This window comes from Bombina bombina, chromosome 3, assembly GCF_027579735.1.
Source record: "Bombina bombina isolate aBomBom1 chromosome 3, aBomBom1.pri, whole genome shotgun sequence".
In the NCBI taxonomy this organism is placed as follows: Eukaryota; Metazoa; Chordata; class Amphibia; order Anura; family Bombinatoridae; genus Bombina; species Bombina bombina.
In genome coordinates, this window is record NC_069501.1 from 736,017,184 (window position 1) to 736,043,855 (window position 26,672).

At 36.9% G+C, this 26,672-nt stretch overlaps 1 protein-coding gene across 1 annotated transcript; it reads left to right on the forward strand.

Moving 5' to 3' along the window:
* The first annotated feature begins 18,714 nt into the window (after positions 1-18,714).
* LOC128651902 (protein mago nashi homolog 2-like) lies at positions 18,715-19,308 on the forward strand. Its single transcript, XM_053704868.1, has one exon. The coding sequence runs from the start codon at positions 18,737-18,739 to the stop codon at positions 19,175-19,177; it is 441 nt and encodes a 146-aa protein (XP_053560843.1). The 5' UTR covers positions 18,715-18,736; the 3' UTR covers positions 19,178-19,308.
* Positions 19,309-26,672: the final 7,364 nt, after the last annotated feature.

Consider the following 26,672-nt stretch of genomic DNA (forward strand, 5'->3'; position numbering starts at 1 on the left):
ATCAGACTCAACTTGCTTCCCCAAGTCTGATATGCTCCCAATATCAGATTGTGTGAAAGTGTGCAAGGTGGGGATGGGGAGCGCTCAAAGGAGCTGTGAATTGGACTGTGATTCTATGAACTATTCCTAAAAATTCCTTAAAATATTCCCACAAAGATCATTATTAAATGATATGCATGTGTATATATTTGTAAATGTGAGTGCTTGAATCCGCTACAAAGTGTTTACCTCGTGTTGAAACAACTGGTGATAAAAAATAGTGTTGGTGATTAGTTCTCCTAACGGCAACAATGGAATTGCCTGATGCAACAATTTAGTTGTTTAGTTGCAAATAAAGTGTGAAGTGAAGTGAACGTGTGTATGTTTATTGTGTACAGATTACTATATTTAAATACTCTTTTTTGTTCTATAGTTCTTTGGATTGATAAATGTAATAAGTTATTGGATTTGAAATAATATATCTGTGATACATGAGCAATTTTATAAATATACTTTACTTCAAACTTGATAAGTAAATAATAAAACTGGACAATTATATAAGAAAAGTGTTTACTTAAAACTTGGTTAAAAAACTGGTTCTACTGATATAGGCAATTTATAAGAATATTTCATACCATATAGAATTTATATAAGCATACATATTAGAGCATATCCATACCGTGTAAATTTTGTATAAATATACAATTTAAAACTTAATATAATGTTCAGTATATAGTCCAGATATTGTTAATCCTTCTATGGTGTATCTGATAGGATATTCCTAACTTGTGGCCACAACTTGTCCTGAGACTGTTAAAAAATCCCAATGTGATAGTTGAAAGTTAAAAGTTAACAGCTAGACTCCCCCTAACCGGACCTCCGATATCCCTTACCTCCGTGTTTATAAGCTTCCTCGTGGTTCTGTGGGTTCTGGGAAGAGTGCTTCTGTATACAAGCTGAATTTGCTGTTTCTCCAGTCGGCGTGCCGCCGTTTGAATTCTTCCGCAACTACTTCCTACCCAGGTGTGTTTGATGTCCGTCTGACGTGGTGCACGGAGGACCTATCGGGTAACCGGATCGTGGGGGGAGTGTTCCTGTAGTTCTTCTGCTGGAGCCAATAGTATCCACACTCAATGTCGGTATTTCTACTTGTTTCAGTGCTGTAACAGGCGCCTTTATCAAGACTGTATAATCTGGTGTGTTCTTTGGGCTCCTTTATAGTTCCTTAAGAATTTGGATACTCCCCCTAATTAGTTCTAACAGTTGTGCTCTTAATATGCTAATGGTATGCATTTTTTGTAAAATATCGGTATTGTGATACTATTATATGATGTACATAGTATTCTATTATTTGTTCAATAAAATTCCATCTTTATAGTATGTTACAAAAGGATTATAAAAATGATTATAAAAAACCGTACATACATTTTGATAGGTCGCTAAGTATAAAATAAATATACTGAGTGTACAAATTAAATAGTAACTGTGAATGTATAAATGATTGGTGTTCTTGGTGTATATATTCTATCACTATCTGTATTTATATAGATTTTTACAAGTATGTTGGTCTTTAAAAATTCAGGAATTATTCTGATGTTGGTGTTATATTTTTGGTATGCACTGTTAATATATATTGGGTCTGGTAAAGGATGTATATCTATAATCGTCTGTATTACAGATTTCTACGGATTTAAACACCACATGTGTATTTATTATATAGAATAGAAAATATAGATTTGAAAATATATTGTTGTTCTAATGTATGTATCTATTGTTATATAAATGGATTTAAATTGAATTCTGCGTTTAGGCCATTGGGGGTGAGTGTGTTGAACTTAAATATTAATTCAGCTTCTTTTAATAACAGCATTTTTTCCATATCACCTCCTCTATCATTGTATACTTTTTTTATGCCCCAGTATGTGAATCCTATCGTTTTTTTTTGGTGTATTTCTGTGAAATGTTTGGAGAGTAGGGCCTAGATTTGGAGTTTGGCGTTAGCCGTGAAAACCAGCGTTAGAGGCTCCTAACGCTGGTTTTAGGCTACCGCCGGTATTTGGAGTCAGTGATTAAAGGGTCTAACGCTCACTTTTCAGCCGCGACTTTTCCATACCGCAGATCCCCTTACGTCAATTGCGTATCCTATCTTTTCAATGGGATCTTTCTAACTCCGGTATTTAGAGTCGTTTCTGAAGTGAGCGTTAGACATCTAACGACAAAACTCCAGCCGCAGGAAAAAAGCAGGAGTTAAGAGCTTTCTGGGCTAACGCCGGTTCATAAAGCTCTTAACTACTGTACCCTAAAGTACACTAACACCTATAAACTACCTATGTACCCCTAAACCGAGGTCCCCCCACATCGCCGCCACTCGATTAATTTTTTTTAACCCCTAATCTGCCGACCGCCACCTACGTTATACTTATGTACCCCTAATCTGCTGCCCCTAACCCCGCCGACCCCTGTATTATATTTATTAACCCCTAACCTGCCCCCCACAACGTCGCCGCCAGCTACTTACAATAATTAACCCCTAATCTGCCGACCGCAAAGCGCCGCCACCTACGTTATCCTTATGTACCCCTAATCTGCTGCCCCTAACACCGCCGACCCCTATATTATATTTATTAACCCCTAATCTGCCCCCCTCAACGTCGCCGACACCTGCCTACACTTATTAACCCCTAATCTGCCGAGCGGACCTGAGCGCTACTATAATAAAGTTATTAACCCCTAATCCGCCTCACTAACCCTATCATAAATAGTATTAACCCCTAATCTGCCCTCCCTAACATCGCCGACACCTAACTTCAATTATTAACCCCTAATCTGACGACCGGAGCTCATCGCTACTATAATAAATGGATTAACCCCTAAAGCTAAGTCTAACCCTAACACTAACACCCCCCTAACTTAAATATAATTTAAATCTAACGAAATTAATTAACTCTTATTAAATAAATTATTCCTATTTAAAGCTAAATACTTACCTGTAAAATACATCCTAATATAGCTACAATATAAATTATAATTATATTGTAGCTATTTTAGGATTAATATTTATTTTACAGGCAACTTGGTAATTATTTTAACCAGGTACAATAGCTATTAAATAGTTAAGAACTATTTAATAGTTACCTAGTTAAAATAATAACAAAATTACCTGTAAAATAAATCCTAACCTAAGTTATAATTAAACCTAACACTACCCTATCAATAAATTAATTAAATAAAATACCTACAATTACCTACAATTAACCTAACACTACACTATCAATAAATAAATTAAATACAATTGCTACAAATAACTACAATTACATAAACTAACTAAAGTACAAAAAATAAAAAATAACTAAGTTACAAAAAATAAAAAAATATTTACAAACATAAGAAAAATATTACAACAATTTTAAACTAATTACACCTACTCTAAGCCCCCTAATAAAATAACAAAGACCCCCAAAATAAAAAAATGCCCTACCCTATTCTAAATTAATAGAGTTAAAAGCTCTTTTACCTTACCAGCCCTGAACAGGGCCCTTTGCGGGGCATGCCCCAAGAAAATCAGCTCTTTTGCCTGTAAAAAAAAAATACAATACCCCCCCCAACATTACAACCCACCACCCACATACCCCTAATCTAACCCAAACCCCCCTTAAATAAACCTAACACTAAGCCCCTGAAGATCTTCCTACCTTGTCTTCACCATCCAGGTATCACCGATCCGTCCTGGCATCCGGTGCTGAAGAGGTCCAGAAGAGGCTCCAAAGTCTTCCTCCTATCCGGCAAGAAGAGGACATCCGGACCGGCAAACATCTTCTCCAAGCGGCATCTTCGATCTTCTTCCATCCGGTGCGGAGCGGGTCCATCTTGAATCAGCCGACGCGGATCCATCCTCTTCTTCCGGCGTCTCCCGACGAATGACGGTTCCTTTAAGGGACGTCATCCAAGATGGCGTCCCTCGAATTCCGATTGGCTGATAGGATTCTATCAGCCAATCGGAATTAAGGTAGGAATATTCTGATTGGCTGATGGAATCAGCCAATCAGAATCAAGTTCAATCCGATTGGCTGATCCAATCAGCCAATCAGATTGAGCTCGCATTCTATTGGCTGATCGTAACATCCAATAGAATGCGAGCTCAATCTGATTGGATCAGCCAATCGGATTGAACTTGATTCTGATTGGCTGATTCCATCAGCCAATCAGAATATTCCTACCTTAATTCCGATTGGCTGATAGAATCCTATCAGCCAATCGGAATTCGAGGGACGCCATCTTGGATGACGTCCCTTAAAGGAACCGTCATTCGTCGGGAGACGCCGGAAGAAGAGGATGGATCCGCGTCGGCTGATTCAAGATGGACCCGCTCCGCACCGGATGGAAGAAGATCGAAGATGCCGCTTGGAGAAGATGTTTGCCGGTCCGGATGTCCTCTTCTTGCCAGATAGGAGGAAGACGTTGGAGCCTCTTCTGGACCTCTTCAGCACCGGATGCCAGGACGGATCGGTGATACCTGGATGGTGAAGACAAGGTAGGAAGATCTTCAGGGGCTTAGTGTTAGGTTTATTTAAGGGGGGTTTGGGTTAGATTAGGGGTATGTGGGTGGTGGGTTGTAATGTTGGGGGGGGGGGTATTGTATGTTTTTTTTACAGGCAAAAGAGCTGATTTTCTTGGGGCATGCCCCGCAAAGGGCCCTGTTCAGGGCTGGTAAGGTAAAAGAGCTTTTAACTCTATTAATTTAGAATAGGGTAGGGCATTTTTTTATTTTGGGGGTCTTTGTTATTTTATTAGGGGGCTTAGAGTAGGTGTAATTAGTTTAAAATTGTTAATATTTTTCTTATGTTTGTAAATATTTTTTTATTTTTTGTAACTTAGTTATTTTTTATTTTTTGTACTTTAGTTAGTTTATGTAATTGTAGTTATTTGTAGCAATTGTATTTAATTTATTTATTGATAGTGTAGTGTTAGGTTAATTGTAGGTAATTGTAGGTATTTTATTTAATTAATTTATTGATAGGGTAGTGTTAGGTTTAATTATAACTTAGGTTAGGATTTATTTTACAGGTAATTTTGTTATTATTTTAACTAGGTAGCTATTATAGTTCTTAACTATTTAATAGCTATTGTACCTGGTTAAAATAATTACCAAGTTGCCTGTAAAATAAATATTAATCCTAAAATAGCTACAATATAATTATAATTTATATTGTAGCTATATTAGGATGTATTTTACAGGTAAGTATTTAGCTTTAAATAGGAATAATTTATTTAATAAGAGTTAATTAATTTCGTTAGATTTAAATTATATTTAAGTTAGGGGGGTGTTAGTGTTAGGGTTAGACTTAGCTTTAGGGGTTAATCCATTTATTATAGTAGCGATGAGCTCCGGTCGTCAGATTAGGGGTTAATAATTGAAGTTAGGTGTCGGCGATGTTAGGGAGGGCAGATTAGGGGTTAATACTATTTATGATAGGGTTAGTGAGGCGGATTAGGGGTTAATAACTTTATTATAGTAGCGCTCAGGTCCGCTCGGCAGATTAGGGGTTAATTATTGTAAGTAGCTGGCGGCGACGTTGTGGGGGGCAGGTTAGGGGTTAATAAATATAATATAGGGGTCGGCGGTGTTAGGGGCAGCAGATTAGGGGTACATAGGGATAATGTAAGTTGCGGCGGTTTACGGACCGGAAGATTAGGGGTTAATAATATAATGCAGGGGTCAGCGATAGCGGGGGCGGCAGATTAGGGGTTAATAAGTGTAAGGGTAGGGGTGTTTAGACTCGGGGTACATGTTAGAGTGTTAGGTGCAGACGTAGGAAGTGTTTCCCCATAGGAAACAATGGGGCTGCGTTAGGAGCTGAACGCTGCTTTTTTGCAGGTGTTAGTTTTTTTTTCAGCTCAAACAGCCCCATTGTTTCCTATGGGAGAATCGTGCACGAGCACGTTTTTGAGGCTGGCCGCGTCCGTAAGCACCGCTGGTATCGAGAGTTGCATTTGCGGTAAAAATGCTCTACGCTCCTTTTTTGGAGCCTAACGCAGCATTTTTTTGAACTCTCGATACCAGAGTTAATTTTATGGTGCGGCCAGAAAAAAGCCCGCGTAGCGTTAACAGCCCATCTACCGCCAAACTCCAAATCTAGGCCTAGGTGTTTACAGTTGCCTCTTTTAATATTAGAGAGGTGTTCTCTTATTCTATCATGTAATAGTCGGCTCGTTTGTCCCAAATACTGTAATTTACACTGGCATTGGATTAAGTAGATTATGTTTGTGTCAGAACATCTGATGGTATCTTTTATGGGGTAGATTTACAGGGAAATGCACTACAAGGTTTTTTTCCTTGTACCAGTTGTAAAGCATGCAAATTTGGTTAAAAAGTAAAGAAGTGATATCCTCCAATAATAATTACAAATACCCCATAAAAGATACCATCAGATGTTCTGACACAAACATAATCTACTTAATCCAATGCCAGTGTAAATTACAGTATTTGGGACAAACGAGCCGACCATTACATGATAGAATAAGAGAACACCTCTCTAATATTAAAAGAGGCAACTGTAAACACCTACTCTCCAAACATTTCACAGAAATACACCAAAAAAAAAAACGATAGGATTCACATACTGGGGCATAAAAAAGTATACAATGATAGAGGAGGTGATATGGAAAAAATGCTGTTATTAAAAGAAGCTGAATTAATATTTAAGTTCAACACACTCACCCCCAATGGCCTAAACGCAGAATTCAATTTAAATCCATTTATATAACAATAGATACATACATTAGAACAACAATATATTTTCAAATCTATATTTTCTATTCTATATAATAAATACACATGTGGTGTTTAAATCCGTAGAAATCTGTAATACAGACGATTATAGATATACATCCTTTACCAGACCCAATATATATTAACAGTGCATACCAAAAATATAACACCAACATCAGAATAATTCCTGAATTTTTAAAGACCAACTAACTTGTAAAAATCTATATAAATACAGATAGTGATAGAATATATACACCAAGAACACCAATAATTTATACATTCACAGTTACTATTTAATTTTTACACTCAGTATATTTATTTTATACTTAGCGACCTATCAAAATGTATGTACGGTTTTTTATAATCATTTTTATAATCCTTTTGTAACATACTATAAAGATGGAATTTTATTAAACAAATAATAGAATACTATGTACATCATATAATAGTATCACAATACCGATATTTTACAAAAAATGCATACCATTAGCATATTAAGAGCACAACTGTTAGAACTAATTAGGGGGAGTATCCGAATTCTTAAGGAACTAAAAAGGAGCCCAAAGAACACACCAGATTATACAGTCTTGATAAAGGTGCCTGTTACAGCGCTGAAACGCGTAGAAATACCGACATCGAGTGTGGATACTATTGGCTCCAGCAGAAGAACTACAGGAACACTCCCCCCACGATCCGGTTACCCGATAGGTCCTCCGTGCACCACGTCAGACTGACATCGAACACACCTGGGTAGGAAGTAGTTGCGGAAGAATTCAAACGGCGGCACGTCGACTGGAGAAACAGCAAATTCCGCTTGTATACAGAAGCACTCTTCCCAGAACCCACAGAACCACGAGGAAGCTTATAAACACAGAAGTAAGGGATATCGGAGGTCCGGTTAGGGGGAGTCTAGCTGTTAACTTTTAACTTTCAACTATCACATTGGGATTTTTTAACAGTCTCAGGACAAGTTGTGGCCACAACTTAGGAATATCCTATCAGATACACCATAGAAGGATTAACAATATCTGGACTATATACTGAACATTATATTAAGTTTTAAATTGTATATTTATACAAAATTTACACGGTATGGATATGCTCTAATAGGTATGCTTATATAAATTCTATATGGTATGAAATATTCTTATAAATTGCCTATATCAGTAGATGAAAGTAGGTGCAACATGTGCTGGACGAAGAGTATCTGAAATGTCAGTACTCCTGAACTTTTCATGTACCACAGTTTCAAAGGTGTATTGAGAATGGTGCAATAAACAAAAAACATCCACGTCAGGTGCCATTGTTATCAGAGAAGAACAAGAGAGCATGCCTTCTGTGGGCACAACAACATCAGCATTGGACCATCGAAGACTGGAAAAAGATTGCTTGTTCTGAGGAATCAAAGTTCCTAGTGCATGATGTGGATGGCAGGCTCCGAATTTGGCGAAAACAGCATGAATCCATGGACCGTCATGTCTGATGAAAACTACAAGGTGGTGGGGGCGGTATTATGGTGTGGGGAATGTTTTTCTGGCACATGTTGGGTCTATTGATACCCCTAGATTTACGTCTGTGTACATAAACATTGTTGCTGACCAAATTCACCTGTTCATGTTGACAGTTAATCCTCAAGCAGATGTTTACTTTTAGCAAGATAATGCACTGGTGCACAAAACCAGCATCACAATGGGATGGTTCCTGGAACATGACAATGACTTTTCTTTGCTGCAGTGGCCCACTTAGTCCTCGGATCTCAATCCTATTGAACATCTTTGGGATGAGCTGGAAAGGGCTATTCGCTGCAGGCCTACACCTCCATTGAATCTCCAGGAGTTGCGTGACACACTCATGTATGCATGGTACACAGTACCTCCACAGCGTTTTCAGCATATTGTTGAATCCATGCCAAGATGAATTCAGGCCGTTCTGAAGGCTAAAGGAGGCTCAACACGATACTAGGTAGCTGTACCTAATAAAGTGGCTGCACAGTGTACATATGGCAACATTGCAGAGTGAGAGTCTGCAAATGTAATATTGATTATATATTTACACTAAAAAACACAGACTGCTAATAAATATATATTTTGCTTATAAGAAGCTAAAAAATAAAAGAATAACTGCATGTGGTGACATACATAACAACTGTGTCCCAAAAAATACATAAAGGCTATTTTATGTAAGAAAGATGGAGGACTGGGTGTCCCCAATCTCCTTAACTATCACAAAGCTGCACCTCTAGCCCGTATAATTGCTTGGAATAAAAATAATGAATCAAAACTGTTTTTGAGTGATTTATGTTAGCTTCACAAAAAATATAGACCTTCACAGGTTGCTTTTACCCCCCTTTTGTTTCTGATGCACTAAGATTCTGGGATAAAACTATTGGGTCAGTGGGCAGAGTATTAAGCAATTTTTCACCACTTACACCCCTGTTGAATAACACTTTTTCAATCTTCAATGGCACATGCATACAGAAAGAGAAGTGCTCTACCAGTAACAAACATCTCAGTCGCTTGTTCTATGGTGATTTACAACCTAGGTGCAGTCTCTTTTTGTCCAATTGTGCTTTCTTTGGCATTGCTGCTAATAAAGTGTGGACTTTTTACCTCCATGCACACTGGTCTTGCTTTTTCTACTACCTGGGAGTAGCTTATTTTAGTCCAATTGTGCTTTTCACAGTGGAGAACTTTCCTGAAGTATATCAATCTGATCCCACCCAACAACGTCAGTCCAGCCCTGAAATACCAGTCAATCCTCCTCTGAACAAGGAACATGGCAACCCCAGATGATCATTTTCGCCTTCTATAGCAAGGCAAAAAGGAGGCCTAAATGATCATCTGGGGTTGCCATTTCCCTTTTTCAGAGGAGAATTGCTTGGTATTTCAGAGATCTTTTATGCCAAGCATACTTGGTGCTCAAATGTTTCCTAATGTTTTGTTCCTTCGGCTAACAAATTGACAACCTTCTCTAATGCTAGGGGCCAGATCATCATCACCCTATAAAATCGGTAACCAGGCCATGGAACAAGCCACTGAGCTGTTGTTCTTTCCTAGCAGATAGCTTTTCTTTATATATGTAATCTTCAACTGTACCTATTATAGGGAGTAAACCTTCACACATTTTAGTTTATTTCATATTGAATAAGAGTCTCATTAAATCACAACTGGAAATTGCTCAAAGAAATTGGCCCTCCTTTAGATAAGTTGTTGACATATTTCTGTACTCAATATATTGTCAGGGTACCTGTAAGTAACATTAAATAAGCTACAGATATATCATAGATATTTTATATTTCATTTTGTAACTAAAAATCCAATGTGAGATGGTCTTGACTGGGTGAGACAGCCTCTTCTTCCTAATTACAATACATCCAGGTGAGAACAAAGAAGAAACATTTGGTCATTAAGTCAGGCAATTTGTTCCAAAGAGATGGTCATCCATAGTCTGTGTATTCCAGATCTTAGATCAGACATGAAGATTCCCTTTCCTGATTAACAGGACATCTGAGAACAAAGATTATCAGATAAATTAACTCATGCAGTGATACAGACACAATGTCTGAAAAACCACTGGATTTATTTTTAGACTCAAACAGATTCAAAGAACCAGTTCTTAGCTGAACAAACGTTTTCAAAGGAAATGGTCGTATGCACATAGGTGCTAAACTGACATCTGCTGTGTATTGAATCCACAAATTCTAGACGGCATGTCTAAATGAAAGATGGTTAAACAGAGACAAATGTGGCATTGCAACTGAAATTCATTTTAAAATACAACCTATATCATTTTAAATACTATATTAAATGTCTATATAGGGATCTGGGGAAATGCATTTCAGATTGTAATAAATTAAATGAATAACTGCATTAGTATATATAAAATGCTTAAGTTATTTCAAAATAAATACAGTTTCTCTGTGTTCCAGGAAGCTAATGGAAAATGACAGGAAGAACATTAATGGATATAAGATTATTTATTTGTATAACAGTAAACATGAATATGTATAACTATACATTTTAAATGTCCAAGTTATTTCAAGAATTACTAACATATTTCTTTATATTTTTCCAGGTATCTAATAAGTACATAGATAATACGATGTTAGAAATAATACTTGTAACGGTATAGCCCAGATATCGAGGGTTAATACCAGATGAAAGATGCCCTTAATACGGGAATAGCAACACACGAACCCAGTTAATACACCGAACGGGGAAAATACACGAAATCCTTCTCTCGTGGAACAGGCAAAAGAATAATTCAAAGTAGCACTTCCCCCCAAACACGAGACCAAGCTCCGTCTTGAGGGTAAAACAGGAATCTCTTTATTGAGGGCTACATGCCGGAATTTAAAGGGCCATTATACACTCATTTTTTCTTTGCATAAATGTTTTGTAGATGATCTATTTATAAAGCCCATAAAGTTTGTTTTTTTTAAAAAAAATTATAGTTTTGCTTATTTTTAAATAACATTGCTCTGATTTTCAGACTCCTAACCAAGCCCCAAAGTTTTATTTGAATACCGTCAGCTACCTTCTCCAGCTTGCTCCTGTTTGTGTAAAGGCTCTTTTCATATGCAAAAGAAGGGGGAGGGGGGAGTGTCTTATTTCCCACTTGCAGTGGGCTTTCCAACTGCCTTTTCAACAGAGTTAAACTGAAATCTTCTAAGTACGTTTTTAAACCATTTTATACTGGATTTTTATATCAGTATCTGTGCATCTTATTCTTTATAGTAGTGTCTATTACATGCAGTTATATGAAAATGAGTGTATACTGTCCCTTTAAGCAGGTCTCCCACCTGGTGGACAAGTATAGTACATTAGCCAATCGCAGTGGCTCAGGCATAAACGCTCCCCTTGGTACCAGTGAACCCCTCCTTCCTATCCTGGAGATAATTGGGAAGAAATCCAACTATCTCCATGGCTAGAGGAAAACGCCCTTTTACAGGATACAATAAAGATACATTGCATAAACAATTAAACAATCAAACACAAGAAAACAATTGTCTATTCACAGGTAAAACAGATTAACATATCACACAGGAACACAATCAGTTTACCCAGACAGACTCCTGAGACACAATCAGATTATAAACAAAAATAAAATACATCTTATTACAGAATATAATAACAGCTCTTATTAACTATTAAGTCCTTTATGCCCACTTGGTTTATAGAGTGAGAATTGCTCCCACAAGGGGCACTCACACCCTGTACCAATCCTGTATTTATGGATACATTGTGACATGGACATAAGACAGAGATATGAAAGTACATGGGGTGTCCAGCATATAAAATTCCATATTTCCATGCAGTCTCTGGGTATCCTTAAGCCCATGTACCTCCAGCCCAAAGAATGTTCCATAACAGGCCCTCCAATGCACAGTGGCAAGATTGGCCTTGTCACAATACTGATGTTTCATATTAAAATAATCAGGATGAATAATATGACATAGTCCAATACACTTGGAACATGTGACTTGTTAATATAAAGAAATTATAGTATTTTAAATAAACATTTTTAAAGAAAACTGAAATGAAAATTTAACTGTTTGTCTCTGTCTGCTGCCCCCGATAGCCTAAATCCAGTATTACAGCCAAAAGGCATTTGGCTGTTAAAAATTAAATTTTCTAGTAGCCAATCGAATGTTTTGATTCGAAGGGCCAATCCATGCTCAGCTTCCGTTGTGCATTTCCAATTTCACTAATGATTAGAATATATAAGCTGAATGCAAGAGGAGAGAAGAAGGCTGGCTGAACTTTTTGCTGAAACCCTGGACTGATAACTGCTGCGTGGGGACACAGTTATTATAAGCAAGATTGGGCTACCTTTTATTATCCATATTGCAAATACCCTTATTTTCATATGAGGTGAAACAAGGAATATTGGAAGCTGAATATCGATTTGGTTATTTTTGGTGAAGTATACACGATTAATAAATATATATATATATAACATTTAAATCAAACTGCAGTTAATAAATTTAAAAGAGCATTTTGTATTTTAGTTTGCATTCATAGCCCTGTGTATTTTACAACTAATCATTAATGCTAAGTAATTTATCTTTGCAAATATACAAATATATTTTAGAATTGGTCTTAATTGTAGGTAATTAAGAATTTATTTCAGCTTAGATAAATTGGCATTCAAATTGACTGTTTTTTTTTTTTTTTTTTTAATTTTATTTTTTATTAAAGAGAGTTCAGGTTTGCAACATATTAACAGTTACATACATATAATTCAGAATTAAATATAGTGATACGAAATGTCTTTACAACAGGTATTAAGTTGTCAATCAATGGAATCCATGATAGTACAATTAGTTACGGCCTATGCTTATCCCACTCAGACATCAGATCTTTTCTCACTTGCTTAATACCCAAACTCTCTTATTTTAGCTTTTTACAAACTAGACTAACCCTTAAAACTAAACAAAATTATAAACCTCTTACTTTAAGGTCGAAAAAAGTGAAGAAAACAAAATATATGCTTACAAGCAATGTGTGAAATTACTGAGGCATGCTTGGTTATATCTTAACAATAACTAAGATAGTGGGCCTATACATATCTTTCGATTTTTAGAGACATTACTAACATCATTTCTCTATCTAAATCCTAAAAAAAAAAAAAAAGAAAAGAAAAGGGGGAAATAAAGATGTCCCCTCCACTCCTCCATCTCCTCCCACTCCCTCCCCCTATTAATACCATGCTACTGGAAATATGTCACGTAAGATTAAGCCTTCGAAGTATGTAGATTTGTGAAATGATTTAGTGAGTATATATTGTGTGGAGAGAGGATAAGACTTTATAATTTTTAGCCATTTGTTAAAGAAGCTTTGTATTTGTTTATCACATGTACTGCATATATTGTATTGCTCAAACATAATCTGTGTTTTAACCGCATTTAAAAATATACTAAAAAGAGGGGGTTTATTGTTTTTCCAGTTTTTCAGAATTAAGTTCCGAACTATAAGAATAACAGTGTTAGCTAAATTATGGGATACTACATCCGGTACTAAAAACACTATGATCCTTGGGTCAAGCACGAGATTCTCCTTTGTATTTTTATTTAGCCAATGATTTACCTTACGCCATAATTGATTTATTTTCGGATAAAACCAAAAACAGTGGAATAAGTCCGCTGCAGGAAAATGACATTTATGACACTGGCCTTGCATTTCTGGAGACCAACATATAAGCCTTTTAGGTGAGATATACGCATTATTAAGAAGTTTTAAGTGAGATTCTTTCCAGGAGGAGGGAAGGAGAGCATTATTCAGCCACTTAATACTTTTGCCATTTGTTTCAACATCCATCTCATCAAAATATTTGATCCAATATACTAAACATAGATTCAGAATTAACTGACCCTGTTTTGCAAGCAAAATTTTATAAAGTAGCGAGATTGAATGATTCCCCTGACTGTATAGGTTAATATAATCGCCAACTCTATCATATTTCCCGTGCCAGGGCCCCAACTGTAACTTTTCCTGTATAAAGTGACGTATCTGGAGATAGGCATAAAAGGATTTGTTCGAGAGATTATACTGCGTGGCTATACTCTCGAAGGTGCGCACCCCAAGGCCATCATCTAGTAGCTGTGTTATCAAGGTTAGGCCCTTGCTGGCCCACCCACTGAATATTGCATTTTGAAGCCCTGGCTGGAACTCCGGATTACCTCTAATTGGGAGAAAGGTGGATAAATGAAAATTAATCTTAAATCGACGACAGAATTGCTGCCAGGCTTTAACAACGTTATATATACTAGTCAATATTTAAATTTTTCCAGGAAGTCGCTTATGAGGGCAGTGTAAAGCCGCTATAATGGAGAAGGGATTTATGAGATTTTCCTCAGATTTACTGTTTGTCAGATAGTCAGAAGAAAGTAACCAATCTACTCCAAACCGTGCGAGAATAGCTATATTATATGACTTAATATCCGGAAACGCAAGACCTCCAAACTCCTTAGCTTGGCAAAGCTTTCTAATAGAGAGCATATGTCTACCTTTATTCCAGATTAGATTCGTACAGGCTCGATTAAATGACTTGATGTCCTTATCCGGAATAAATAACGGCAAATTATTCATAATATATAGTAACTGGGGAAAGAGTATAGATTTAATGAGCATAATCTTAGCAGTTGCTGAGAGTGGGAAGAGACTCCAACGATGAAATTTAGAAGTAATATTAGAAAAAAATACAGTGTAGTTGAGTTTATACCATAGCGTAGGGTCTTTATGCAATTGTATCCCTAAGTATCTAAAACTTTCTACTTCTCTGAATTTATGCTGCGTAAAGCTCTCCTTGTGTTTGTGAATCCATAGTATCTCTGATTTAAGAGCATTCACTTTATAACCGGAGATTAAACTAAACTGTTCTAGAATTTTAAGTGCTTTAGGTATGCTTCTTTTAGTGTCTTTAAAATACAGTAACAGGTCATTGGCATATAGTGAAAGAACACAAGATTGAAATCCAAACTTTATTCCCGACAGTTCCTGTCTAAGATAAAATGCCAAGGGTTCTATGGCAATATTGAACAGGAGGGGAGAGAGAGGACATCCCTGTCGTGTCCCTTTTTCTAATTTGAAGTACGAAGTTTGACTACCGTTGATCAAAATGGACGAATTAAGGAAATTATATATAGATTTGACAAAGTGTATTATATTCCCAAAAAAGCCAAAGTTAGACAAAGAATTATAAAGATGTTGCCATATAATAGAGTCGAAAGCCTTCTCAGCGTCAATCAGCACCAGAGCAAAGTCCTGCTTACAAGTTACTTTATCCCTATGCAAATTTGTTCCACAAGTATTCAAGAATCATATATGTTCTACGAATGTTTTTTTGTAGGGGATCTACCTATCATAAAACCTGATTGATCTGTATGGATAATTCCCTGTAAAATGTTTTTAAGTCTGTTAGCAATGATATTAGTTTTGTTTTTTTTTAAGTCTTTATTTTCAAGCCAGCAAATAGTCGTATAGGCAATGTCAGTGTCAAAAAACCCAGAATCCAGACATTGATACTAAAACAAATACATTGACCCTCTCTTTAGGTTGACAACTGACCCAAAACTGATATAAAATTATATTGACAATCCTATTACTGGAATTTCCTATATCCATTAACTTAAAATAAACAATAAAATAATACAACACAAAAAAAAAAAAACCCCAACAATTATATCTAGCTGTCACACCAAAGTTCATGTTAGGTTGAGCTGACCTATTCAGGGTAATACAGCTTTCTTTCCTCATCTTGCTGTATCTAATTGCCTCTTCTCCCCTCAAACGGGGCAGTATAAATATGTCTTCCCTCATTATAGGGTTTTTGTAGGGGGTATATATCCATCTGTGCCTCAATCTGAATCCTTGGGTCAGCCTACAGCAGTTTAACTCTTAAAGTCTAAAATCCATTCAGAGCCTATAAAGAATAAGGGGGGAAAAAAAAAAAGAAAGAAAGGGACACCCCTATTCCCCCCTGTTCGTCCTAACCGACTTTATCTTTGTTCTGCCCAGTGTGAAGGAAGAAGACCTTCAACTATGGTGATATCAAAAAACACAGATTTACGTAAGGGGTAAATAATCTGTAATTGCGTTGTAAGTGGACAGGCTTTTATAAGGTTTAGCCATTTATGGAAAAAGCTTCTAAATTGTTTTTCACTACTTGGTCCTAATTGATGTTGCTCTATTGCTATTTGTTCATGCATTTTTTGTGCAAACTCTGCAATGTTCGGTGTTTTAGCTGCCTTCCAGTGTAGGAGTATTATATTCCTAGCCACCAATATAGGTGTATTAATAAAATCTCTATCTTTCTTTTCTTCTTGAGATATTGGATTGGACAAGAAAAAGATTGTTTTTGCAAGCAAAACCACTTTTTGATGCGTGAATCTGTTTAACCAGAAGTTAACTCTGTTCCAAAATCTAGCAATCTTTGGGCAGGACCAGAAACAGTGTAGAATATCTGCTTTTGGGTATTTACAATGAAAGCAGTTACCTGTACACTTTTTATCCCATTTGGCTAAAATTACCGGCGAGATGTAGGAAAAATGTAATATTTTGCTATGGGACTCTTTCCACGTTATATTCTTACTGCCTATTAGTTGAATACTTGTTTTAATATCATCCATTTCTGTTTCTTGCAGCACTCTCTGCCATTTGGATAGAATTAACTCCAAGTGTTGTTGGCCGTATTTTAACATGATCATCTTGTACCAGCTGGATGTTGAATAATATCCATTTTTAAACATTCCGATCCCAGATTCAATTATTCCTAAGTCTCGTGCAATATGCGGGTATTGTGTCCCATGCAGAATATAGTGTCTGATTTGGAGATATGCGTAAAAGTGATGTTTTGGGAGATCAAATTCCCTTCTAATTCTTTCGAAGGTTTTCACAATGCCCGTACTTGGATCTAGTAACTGAGCAACATACTTCAGACCCCGAAGGAGCCACCCTTGAAATATACCTGGAGAGAGTCCTGGTGCAAATCCAGGGTTACCTGTTATGGGGAGATAGTTGGAAAAATTATAACTTAACCCTAGTTCCCCACAAAATTTTTGCCAGGCTATAATTACGTTGTACATCACCCTCAAATTACCAATACTAGATGGTAATCTGTTCGTCGGAGTATGGAGAATTGCCTTTAGCGAGAAAGGTTTAATCATTCCTTCCTCTAGATCGAAGAGGGTGAAATGATTGGCTTCAGTTATCCAGTCTGCTGCGATCTTAACCAAGGTAGCCCAATTGGATACTTTTATATTTGGGAGTCCAAACCCTCCCAAATCCTTATTTTGTTGCAAAAATCATACAGATAGACGTGGCCTCCCTTTCCCCCATAATAATCCTGTACACAGTTTATTAAAGATTTGTACATCTGAGTTTTTGATAATTATTGGTAGATTTTGAATTATATACAATAGACGTGGGAACATGAATGTTTTTAGTAAAGTAATTTTAGCAGACAAAGAGATTGGTAGCGACTTCCACTTGTCTATCATGGACTTGGCTTCCCCGAAATTTTTTGTGTAGTTTAGTGCATACCACCTTGTGGGGTTGCCAGACAAATAAATCCCTAGATACTTAATATGGTCTACTATCTTAAAAGGAAAATCTCTTAAGCTGTCTTTCCTCTTGTGTATCCATAAAAGTTCTGATTTGTTTTGGTTAACCTTGTAGCCTGAGAACAGGCTGAACTCCTTGATTATCCCTAGAAGAATGGGTATGCTAGATTTAGTTTTTGATAGAAATAGTAGGAGATCATCCGCATATAAAGATAATGTAAGTTTGGTGTCCCCAAAGGAAATACCTTCCAGTTCTTGTTTCAAACGAGTCGTGAGGGGTTCTATTGAAAGATTAAAGAGGAGTGGCGACAGGGGACACCCCTGTCTTGTTCCTCTAGCTAGAGTTATTTTTGGAGAAAGTCCTCCATTAATTAATAGATAGGAGCAAGGATTATTGTATAATAGTTTTATAAAATTAAGAAAGCCCCCCGTAAAGCCAAAATACTTTAAGGTAGTAAGTAAATGGTTCCATTCTATTGAGTCGAAGGCTTTCTCCGCATCGAGCGTCAATAGGGCCAAATCTGCTTTGAGAGCCTTACGGCCATCTTGCACTCTGTTCCAATAATGATCTAATGTTAACAGTGCTTTGCGTATGTTTTTGGTTACACTTCTACCTATCATAAAACCCGTTTGGTCTGTATGGATTAAATTATTCATACACTTTTCCAGTCTGTCTGCCACTATATGAGTAAGAAGTTTGTAGTCGTTATTCAATAACGAAATGGGGCGATAGGATCCTGGGAGCTCTAAATCTTTATCTTTTTTGGGAATAAGGGTTACTACCGAGGTGGTGAAGTACAGTGAATCCATTCTGTTATTAATATAGTATTTATTGAATAGTTCTACTAATATATCCGGAATATTGTCTTTCAGTACTTTGTAAAATTCAGCTGGTAGGGTCGTCACATCGGAGCGCGGCCGACAGGATGGGTAGTGATTTCTATCTCCGGTATTATGTTGGGCACAAGGGGAAGTTCGGACACGAGTTATTGGAGTTCGAGTTTCGGCCTGACGGAAAGCTCCGGTACGCGAACAACAGTAACTACAAGAATGACGTGATGATTAGAAAGGAGGCCTATGTACACAAGAGTGTGATGGAAGAATTGAAAAGGATAATTGATGACAGTGAAATCACAAAAGAAGATGATGCATTGTGGCCGCCCCCTGATAGAGTAGGGCGACAGGAACTGGAAATTGTTATTGGAGACGAGCACATTTCTTTTACTACATCAAAAATTGGTTCCCTTATAGATGTCAACCAATCAAAGGATCCAGAAGGTTTACGGGTTTTCTACTACCTGGTACAGGATCTGAAGTGTCTCGTATTCAGTCTGATTGGTCTTCACTTCAAGATCAAACCAATCTAGCCGGCTGGGAGGGATATCATGTTTTTATTTTGTTTAAATTGAGGTTTTTATGTTTTTTGAATTATTTTTTTTATTTTATACATGCCTGATCCACTAATAAAAATGTTACAGGTGAAAAAAAAAAAAAAAAATTCAGCTGGTAGTTGATCTGGTCCGGGTGCTTTGTTCATTTTCAGTTTCTCTATAGCCATCACCACTTCTTCTATCAGGATTGGCTGGTTCAATTCTTGTAATTGCTCCAGAGGTACTTTTGGTAGCAATGATATTAGTAAGTAGTTTATAGTCTACGTTTAGTAGAGAAATCGTTCAATAAGAGCCCGGGTCTGTTGGCTCTTTATTCTCTTTAAGTAACAAAGTGATGACTGACGCTGAGAAGAATCTAGACATGGCTTTTTTTTTAATAAAATACTCATTAAACAACATGGTCAGGATAGGGGCTATCTCGAGTTTAAGCAATCTGTAGAACTCGACAGGTAGCTGGTCTGGACCTGGGGCCTTACCAAGTTTGGATTCTTCTATGGCTTTAATAACTTTAGTTATTGTTATAGGGAGGTTTAATATTTCAATCTCCTCAGAGGAAATTACTGGACATTTGATATTATTCCAGAACCTCACGTTATCCTCTGCATCTATAGTTTTCCCTGCATAAATCTTTTGATAAAAGTTAAAAAATACACTCTTAATATCTTCTGGTGAAGTATAGTTCTTATTTCCAACTACAATCTGCTCAATCACATTATTCTTCTTTCTAACTTTGTCAAGTCTGGCAAGATATTTAGCAGATTTACCATAATGACCAGTGAAAAGGGCATTCATTCGCATTTCTTCATTGGACAATTTGGATTTTAAAAAAAGGTCCCTATCTTGTCTAGCTAAATTATATTTATCCCATAATTTTTTTAGCGGAGTATTTACATATTTTCTATAAGTGTTCGTGACTGTGTTTGCTAGTTGCAATTCACGTGCTTTATACTTCTTTTTGGCTATAATCATATAGGCTTTAATCTGCCCTCTAAAAAATGTCTTTGCGGCTTCCCAGAAAATTTCTGGTTTGTCTAAATAAAGACAGTTATCGGAACTATATTCTTGCCATTTATGTCGTAGCCAGTACTGAAATGGCATATTATTTATTAGTTGCTTTGGAAAATAAAAATTATTTGTTACTCCTACCAAGGGGGGGGGGGGCGAAATTCAATTTCCAGAGAAATTATAGTGTGGTCTGTAACCACAATCTCATTTATCTGGGCCTTAGTTCTAACTTTAAGGAGGGGACTGGAGATTAAAAAAAAATCTATCCGAGAAAAGGATCTATGAGATTTAGACTCACACGTATATATGTTTTGGTATCGGGGTGTTGGATGCGCTAAATATCATGGAGTTTAAGATTTTTACAAATCTGACGAAATATACGATTTTTTTGGGGCGAAGGGGTAGACTGTTTAGGTGAGAATCTATCCAAAGCAGGCATATCCGTTAGGTTAAAATCGCCTGCCACTATGATCTTCTGGTCTAAATCCGAAGATAATTTAATAATAACTTTGTCCCAGAAAACCTGATCTACATTATTGGGCCCATAGATATTGGCGAGTACATATGAAACCCCAGCAATCTCTATATGTAAGATTATCCACCTGTCCTGCGGATCGATTTGAATGTTCTGGATGTTGTATTGTAAATTTTTATTGATAAGGAAAGCAACCCCCCTCGTCCTCCTGTGGCAATCTGAGGCAATAACCTCTCCTACCCATTTACACCTAAATTTCTCCATCTCTGCTTTCTTTAAATGCGTCTCCTGCAACCAGACAACATCTGGTTTGTGTCTAGCAAGTTGCCTAATAATTATTTTCCTTTTGCTAGGAGTTGTTACTCCGCCAATGTTCCAGGAAAGGTATTTAAGTTTGTCTACCATTATACTAAAATATCATGTGTAAAAATACCAAGGCATATCTTATCAACATTGGAGCACTGGAGGAGATAGGGGGTAAAGGAGGAGAGGGAGGGAGGGAGAAGAGAAAAAAAAAGTAAAAAAAAAGTAAAAAAAAAAAAAGTGTTAAAACAAAGAATAACAATAATACTAAAAACACAAAAAACACACAGCAGCCCGCAGGCCCTCTGAACTGTGGACCAACTAATGATGTGAGCTTTAGACAAAAAATTCAGTACTTTTAGCCTCAACAGGTTAATAAAAACTTTGAAAAAAAAAAAGAAAAAGAGGTCATGATACTCATATATGTTTGTGATTTGAAAATTCAATGCCTGGGATACTATCAAACTACTTTTTTATTTTTACAAAATTCCCTGGCTTCTATCGTGTTGCTCAGGATACATTTACCATCTTGTTCCTCAACTACGATTTTTGCCGGATAAACTAGTCTGGCCTTAAGGCCAGCGTTAATCAATTTGGTGCAATATGGGGCTAGCTCTTTTCTTTTAGAAGCCGTCTCACTAGAGTAGTCTTGAAATATTAATACTTTACTTTGACCAATATATAAATTATCCATCTTTCTATAGAGTTTTAAGATGTTCATCTTATCCTGGTAATTAAGATATTTGACCATCACCGGTCTATTGTAATTCTTATCTCTGGTGGAGTCCCTAATTGGGCCCAATCTGTGTGCCCTTTCTACTGGCATTGGTAGATCTTTTTGTGCAATTCCAACAGCCAGAGGGAGCATAGTACTAGCGAAGTAAATTAAATCTAAATAATCCCCGTTGTCGGGGAGACCAATTATTTTAAGATTATTTCGCCGCGAGCGATCTTCTAATTCATATATTTTTGCTTGCAGCATTTTCAACGTTTTAGTATTCTCCTCTATATCTTGTTCTTGCTTATATATTATATCCTCACTTGCCGATACCCTATTTTCTACCTCTACGAGTTGATTGGAGAATTGCTTAAGTTCTGACATTATATTTGTCATTTGAGTCTTTAACAACTCAAATTGCGGCAAAAACAGGTCTGACATCTGGGTGACTAGTGGTTGGGTGTCTAATTTATGCAATATTGACTCACTCGCAATATCTGTATGTACGTCAGAAGTGCGTACTTTCTTGTCTTTCTGTTTGGGGGGCATGTCTGGAGAGTTTGTTTTAATATTAGAAATGTATTTGTCCATGTGCTTTTAATACAAGTGTATGTGAAGGAGGGAAGAAAGAAAAAAAAAAAAAAAGTGACAGAAGGGAACCTAGTTACAAAGAAAAAGAAAAAAAGGGGTGGGCAGAACCCCTTTAGGTTCCGATAATACAGTGACAAGTGTAGTTAGTGCAGTGAAGGCAATTTATCTCTGCCCTTTCGTGTAAATTACAAATGTGAGAGTGACCTTAATAATATAAAAAGGAAAAAGTGAAACATGAATCTTCCTGACCAAACATGTCACCAAAACAGTATAACTCAATTATGCTAGTGTGCAGAATTTAAAGAACCCAGCATAGGACCAGAACCCTCAGTCAGCTCCTTTGCTTTTAGCTGTTATTGTCTAACAGCATACTCTCAAAGATATAATATAATGTGCTACTGAGGGCTAATCAAACAACACCCACTTAGATCTAAAGCCAGGGGTGGTGGTATCTGGATTACTTACTGATTAATTACAGCTGAGTATTGTTAAAGGGCTAATAGTGATATTATAATGTGTGGATCAGTATACAAAATTTACATAAACACACTGGCCTAGATTTAGAGTTGGGCGGTAGCCGTGAAAACCAGCGTTAGAGGCTCCTAACGCTGGTTTTGGGCTACCGCCAGTATTTGGAGTCAGTCAGGAAAGGGTCTAACGCTCACTTTCCAGCCGTGACTTTTCCATACCGCAGATCCCCTTACGTCAATTGCGTATCCTATCTTTTCAATGGGATCTTTCTAACGCCGGTATTTAGAGTCGTGTCTGAAGTGAGCGTTAGAAATCTAACGACAAAACTCCAGCCGCAGAAAAAAGTCAGTAGTTAAGAGCTTTCTGGGCTAACGCCGGTTTATAAAGCTCTTAACTACTGTGCTCTAAAGCAGTGTTTTTCAACCAGTGTGCCGTGAGAGATTCTCAGGTGTGCCACGGCAGACTGACAACAGTGTGACATATTTTTTAAACTTTGCTTGTTTTTTACTCCCAGATCAGGGGTAGTTTGTAGGAGGCATAGCATAACAGCACAATACATACAGTATGTGTGTGTTTGTGTGTATGTGTATATAAATATGCTGTATTAGGCTACAATGTGTAATTTTTTGAAAATTTTTGGATGGTGGTGTGCCACAGGATTTTTTAATGTAAAAAAGTGTGCCACGGCAAAAAAAAGGTTAAAAATCACTGCTCTAAAGTACACTAACACCCATAAACTACCTATGTACCCCTAAACCGAGGTCCCCCCACATCGACGCCACTATATTTAAATTTTTTAACCCCTAATCTTCCGCTCCGTACACTGCCGCCAACTACGTTATCCCTATGTACCCCTAATCTGCTGCCCCTAACACCGCCGACCCCTATATTATATTTATTAACCCCTAATCTGCCGCCCCCGCTATCGCTGACCCCTGCATATTATTATTAACCCCTAATCTGCCGCTCCGTACACCACCACCACCTACATTATAGCTATGTACCCCTAATCTGCTGCCCCTAACACCGCCGACCCCTATATTATATTTATTAACCCCTAATCTGCCCCCCTCAACGTCGCCTCCACCTGCCTACACTTATTAACCCCTAATCTGCCGAGCGGACCGCACCTCTACTATAATAAAGTTTTTAACCCCTAATCCGCCTCACTCCCGCCTCAATAACCCTATAATAAATAGTATTAACCCCTAATCTGCCCTCCCTAACATCGCCGACACCTAACTTCAATTATTAACCCCTAATCTGCCGACTGAATCTCGCCGCTACTGTAATAAATGGATTAACCCCTAAAGCTAAGTCTAACCCTAACACTAACACCCCCTAAATTAAATATAATTTAAATCTAACGAAATAAATTAACTCTTATTAAATAAATTATTCCTATTTAAAGCTAAATACTTACCTGTAAAATAAACCCTAATATAGCTACAATATAAATTATAATTATATTATAGCTATTTTAGGATTTATATTTATTTTACAGGTAACTTTGTATTTATTTTAACCAGGTACAATAGCTATTAAATAGTTAAGAACTATTTAATAGCTAAAATAGTTAAAATAATTACAAAATTACCTGTAAAATAAATCCTAACCTAAGTTACAATTAAACCTAACACTACACTATCAATAAATTAATTAAATAAAATACCTACAATTACCTACAATTAAACTTAACACTACACTATCAATAAATAAATTAAATACAATTCCTACAAATAAATACAATGAAATAAACTAACTAAAGTACAAAAAATAAAAAAGAACTAAGTTACAAAAAATAAAAAAGAACTAAGTTACAAAAAATAAAAAAATATTTACAAACATTAGAAAAATATTACAACAATTTTAAACTAATTACACCTACTCTAAGCCCCCTAATAAAATAACAAAGCCCCCCAAAATAAAAAAATGCCCTACCCTATTCTAAATTAAAAAAGTTCAAAGCTCTTTTACCTTACCAGCCCTGAACAGGGCCCTTTGCGGGGCATGCCTCAAAGAATTCAGCTCTTTTGCCTGTAAAAAAACCACATACAATACCCCCCCAACATTACAACCCACCACCCACATACCCCTAATCTAACCCAAACCCCCCTTAAATAAACCTAACACTAAGCCCCTGAAGATCTTCCTACCTTATCTTCACCCTGCCAGGTTCACCGATCCGTCCTCGGAAGTCTTGATCCAAGCCTCGGAAGTGTTGATCCAAGCCCAAGTGGGGGGCTGAAGAGTGACGTCCATCCTCGGGCTGAAGTCTGGATCCAAGCGGCGACTGAAGAAATCCATCATCGGGCTGAAGTCGGAAGTCCATCATCGGGATGAAGTCTTCTATCAAGCAGCATCTTCAATCTTCTTTCTTCCGGAGCGGAGCGGAGCCATCTTGTTCCCAGCCGACGCAGATCCATCCTCTTCTAACGACGCCTACTAGCCGAATGACGGTTCCTTTAAATTACGTCATCCAAGATGGCGTCCGTCGAATTCCGATTGGCTGATAGGATTCTATCAGCCAATCGGAATTAAGGTAGGAAAATTCTGATTGGCTGAATCAGCCAATCAGATTCAAGTTCAATCCGATTGGCTGATCTGATCAGCCAATCAGATTGAGCTTGCATTCTATTGGCTGTTCCGATCAGCCAATAGAATGTGAGCTCAATCTGATTGGCTGATTCCATCAGCCAATCAGAATTTTCCTACCTTAATTCCGATTGGCTGATAGAATCCTATCAGCCAATCGGAATTCGACGGACGCCATCTTGGATGATGTCATTTAAAGGAACCGTCATTCGGCTAGTAGGTGTCGTTAGAAGAGGATGGATCAAGATGGCTCCGCTCCGCTCCGGAAGAAAGAAGATTGAAGATGCTGCTTGATAGAAGACTTCATCCCGATGATGGACTTCCGACTTCAAGATTGGATCAAGATTTCCGAGGCTTGGATCAAGACTTCCGAGGACGGATCGGTGAACCTGGCAGGGTGAAGATAAGGTAGGAAGATCTTCAGGGGCTTAGTGTTAGGTTTATTTAAGGGGGGTTTGGGTTAGATTAGGGGTATGTGGGTGGTGGGTTGTAATGTTGGGGGTAGGGTATTGTATGTGTTTTTTTTACAGGCAAAAGAGCAAAGGGCCCTGTTCAGGGCTGGTAAGGTAAAAGAGCTTTGAACTGTTTTAATTTAGAATAGGGTAGGGCATTTTTGTATTTTGGGGGGCTTTGTTATTTTATTAGGGGGCTTAGAGTAGGTGTAATTAGTTTAAAATTGTTGTAATATTTTTCTAATGTTTGTAAATATTTTTTCATTTTTTGTAACTTAGTTCTTTTTTATTTTTTGTACTTTAGTTAGTTTATTTCATTGTATTTATTTGTAAGTATTGTATTTAATTAATTTATTGATAGTGTAGTGTTAGGTTTAATTGTAGATAATTGTAGGTATTTTATTTAATTAATTTATTGATAGTGTAGTGTTAGGTTTAATTGTAACTTAGGTTAGGATTTATTTTACAGGTAATTTTGTAATTATTTTAACTATTTTAGCTATTAAATAGTTCTTAACTATTTAATAGCTATTGTACCTGGTTAAAATAAATACAAAGTTACCTGTAAAATAAATATAAATCCTAAAATAGCTATAATATAATTATAATTTATATTGTAGCTATATTAGGGTTTATTTTACAGGTAAGTATTTAGCTTTAAATATGAATAATTTATTTAATAAGAGTTAATTTATTTCGTTAGATTTAAATTATATTTAACTTAGGGGGGTGTTAGTGTTAGGGTTAGACTTAGCTTTAGGGGTTAATCCATTTATTACAGTAGCGGCGAGATTCGGTCGTCAGATTAGGGGTTAATAATTGAAGTTAGGTGTCGGTGATGTTAGGGAGGGCAGATTAGGG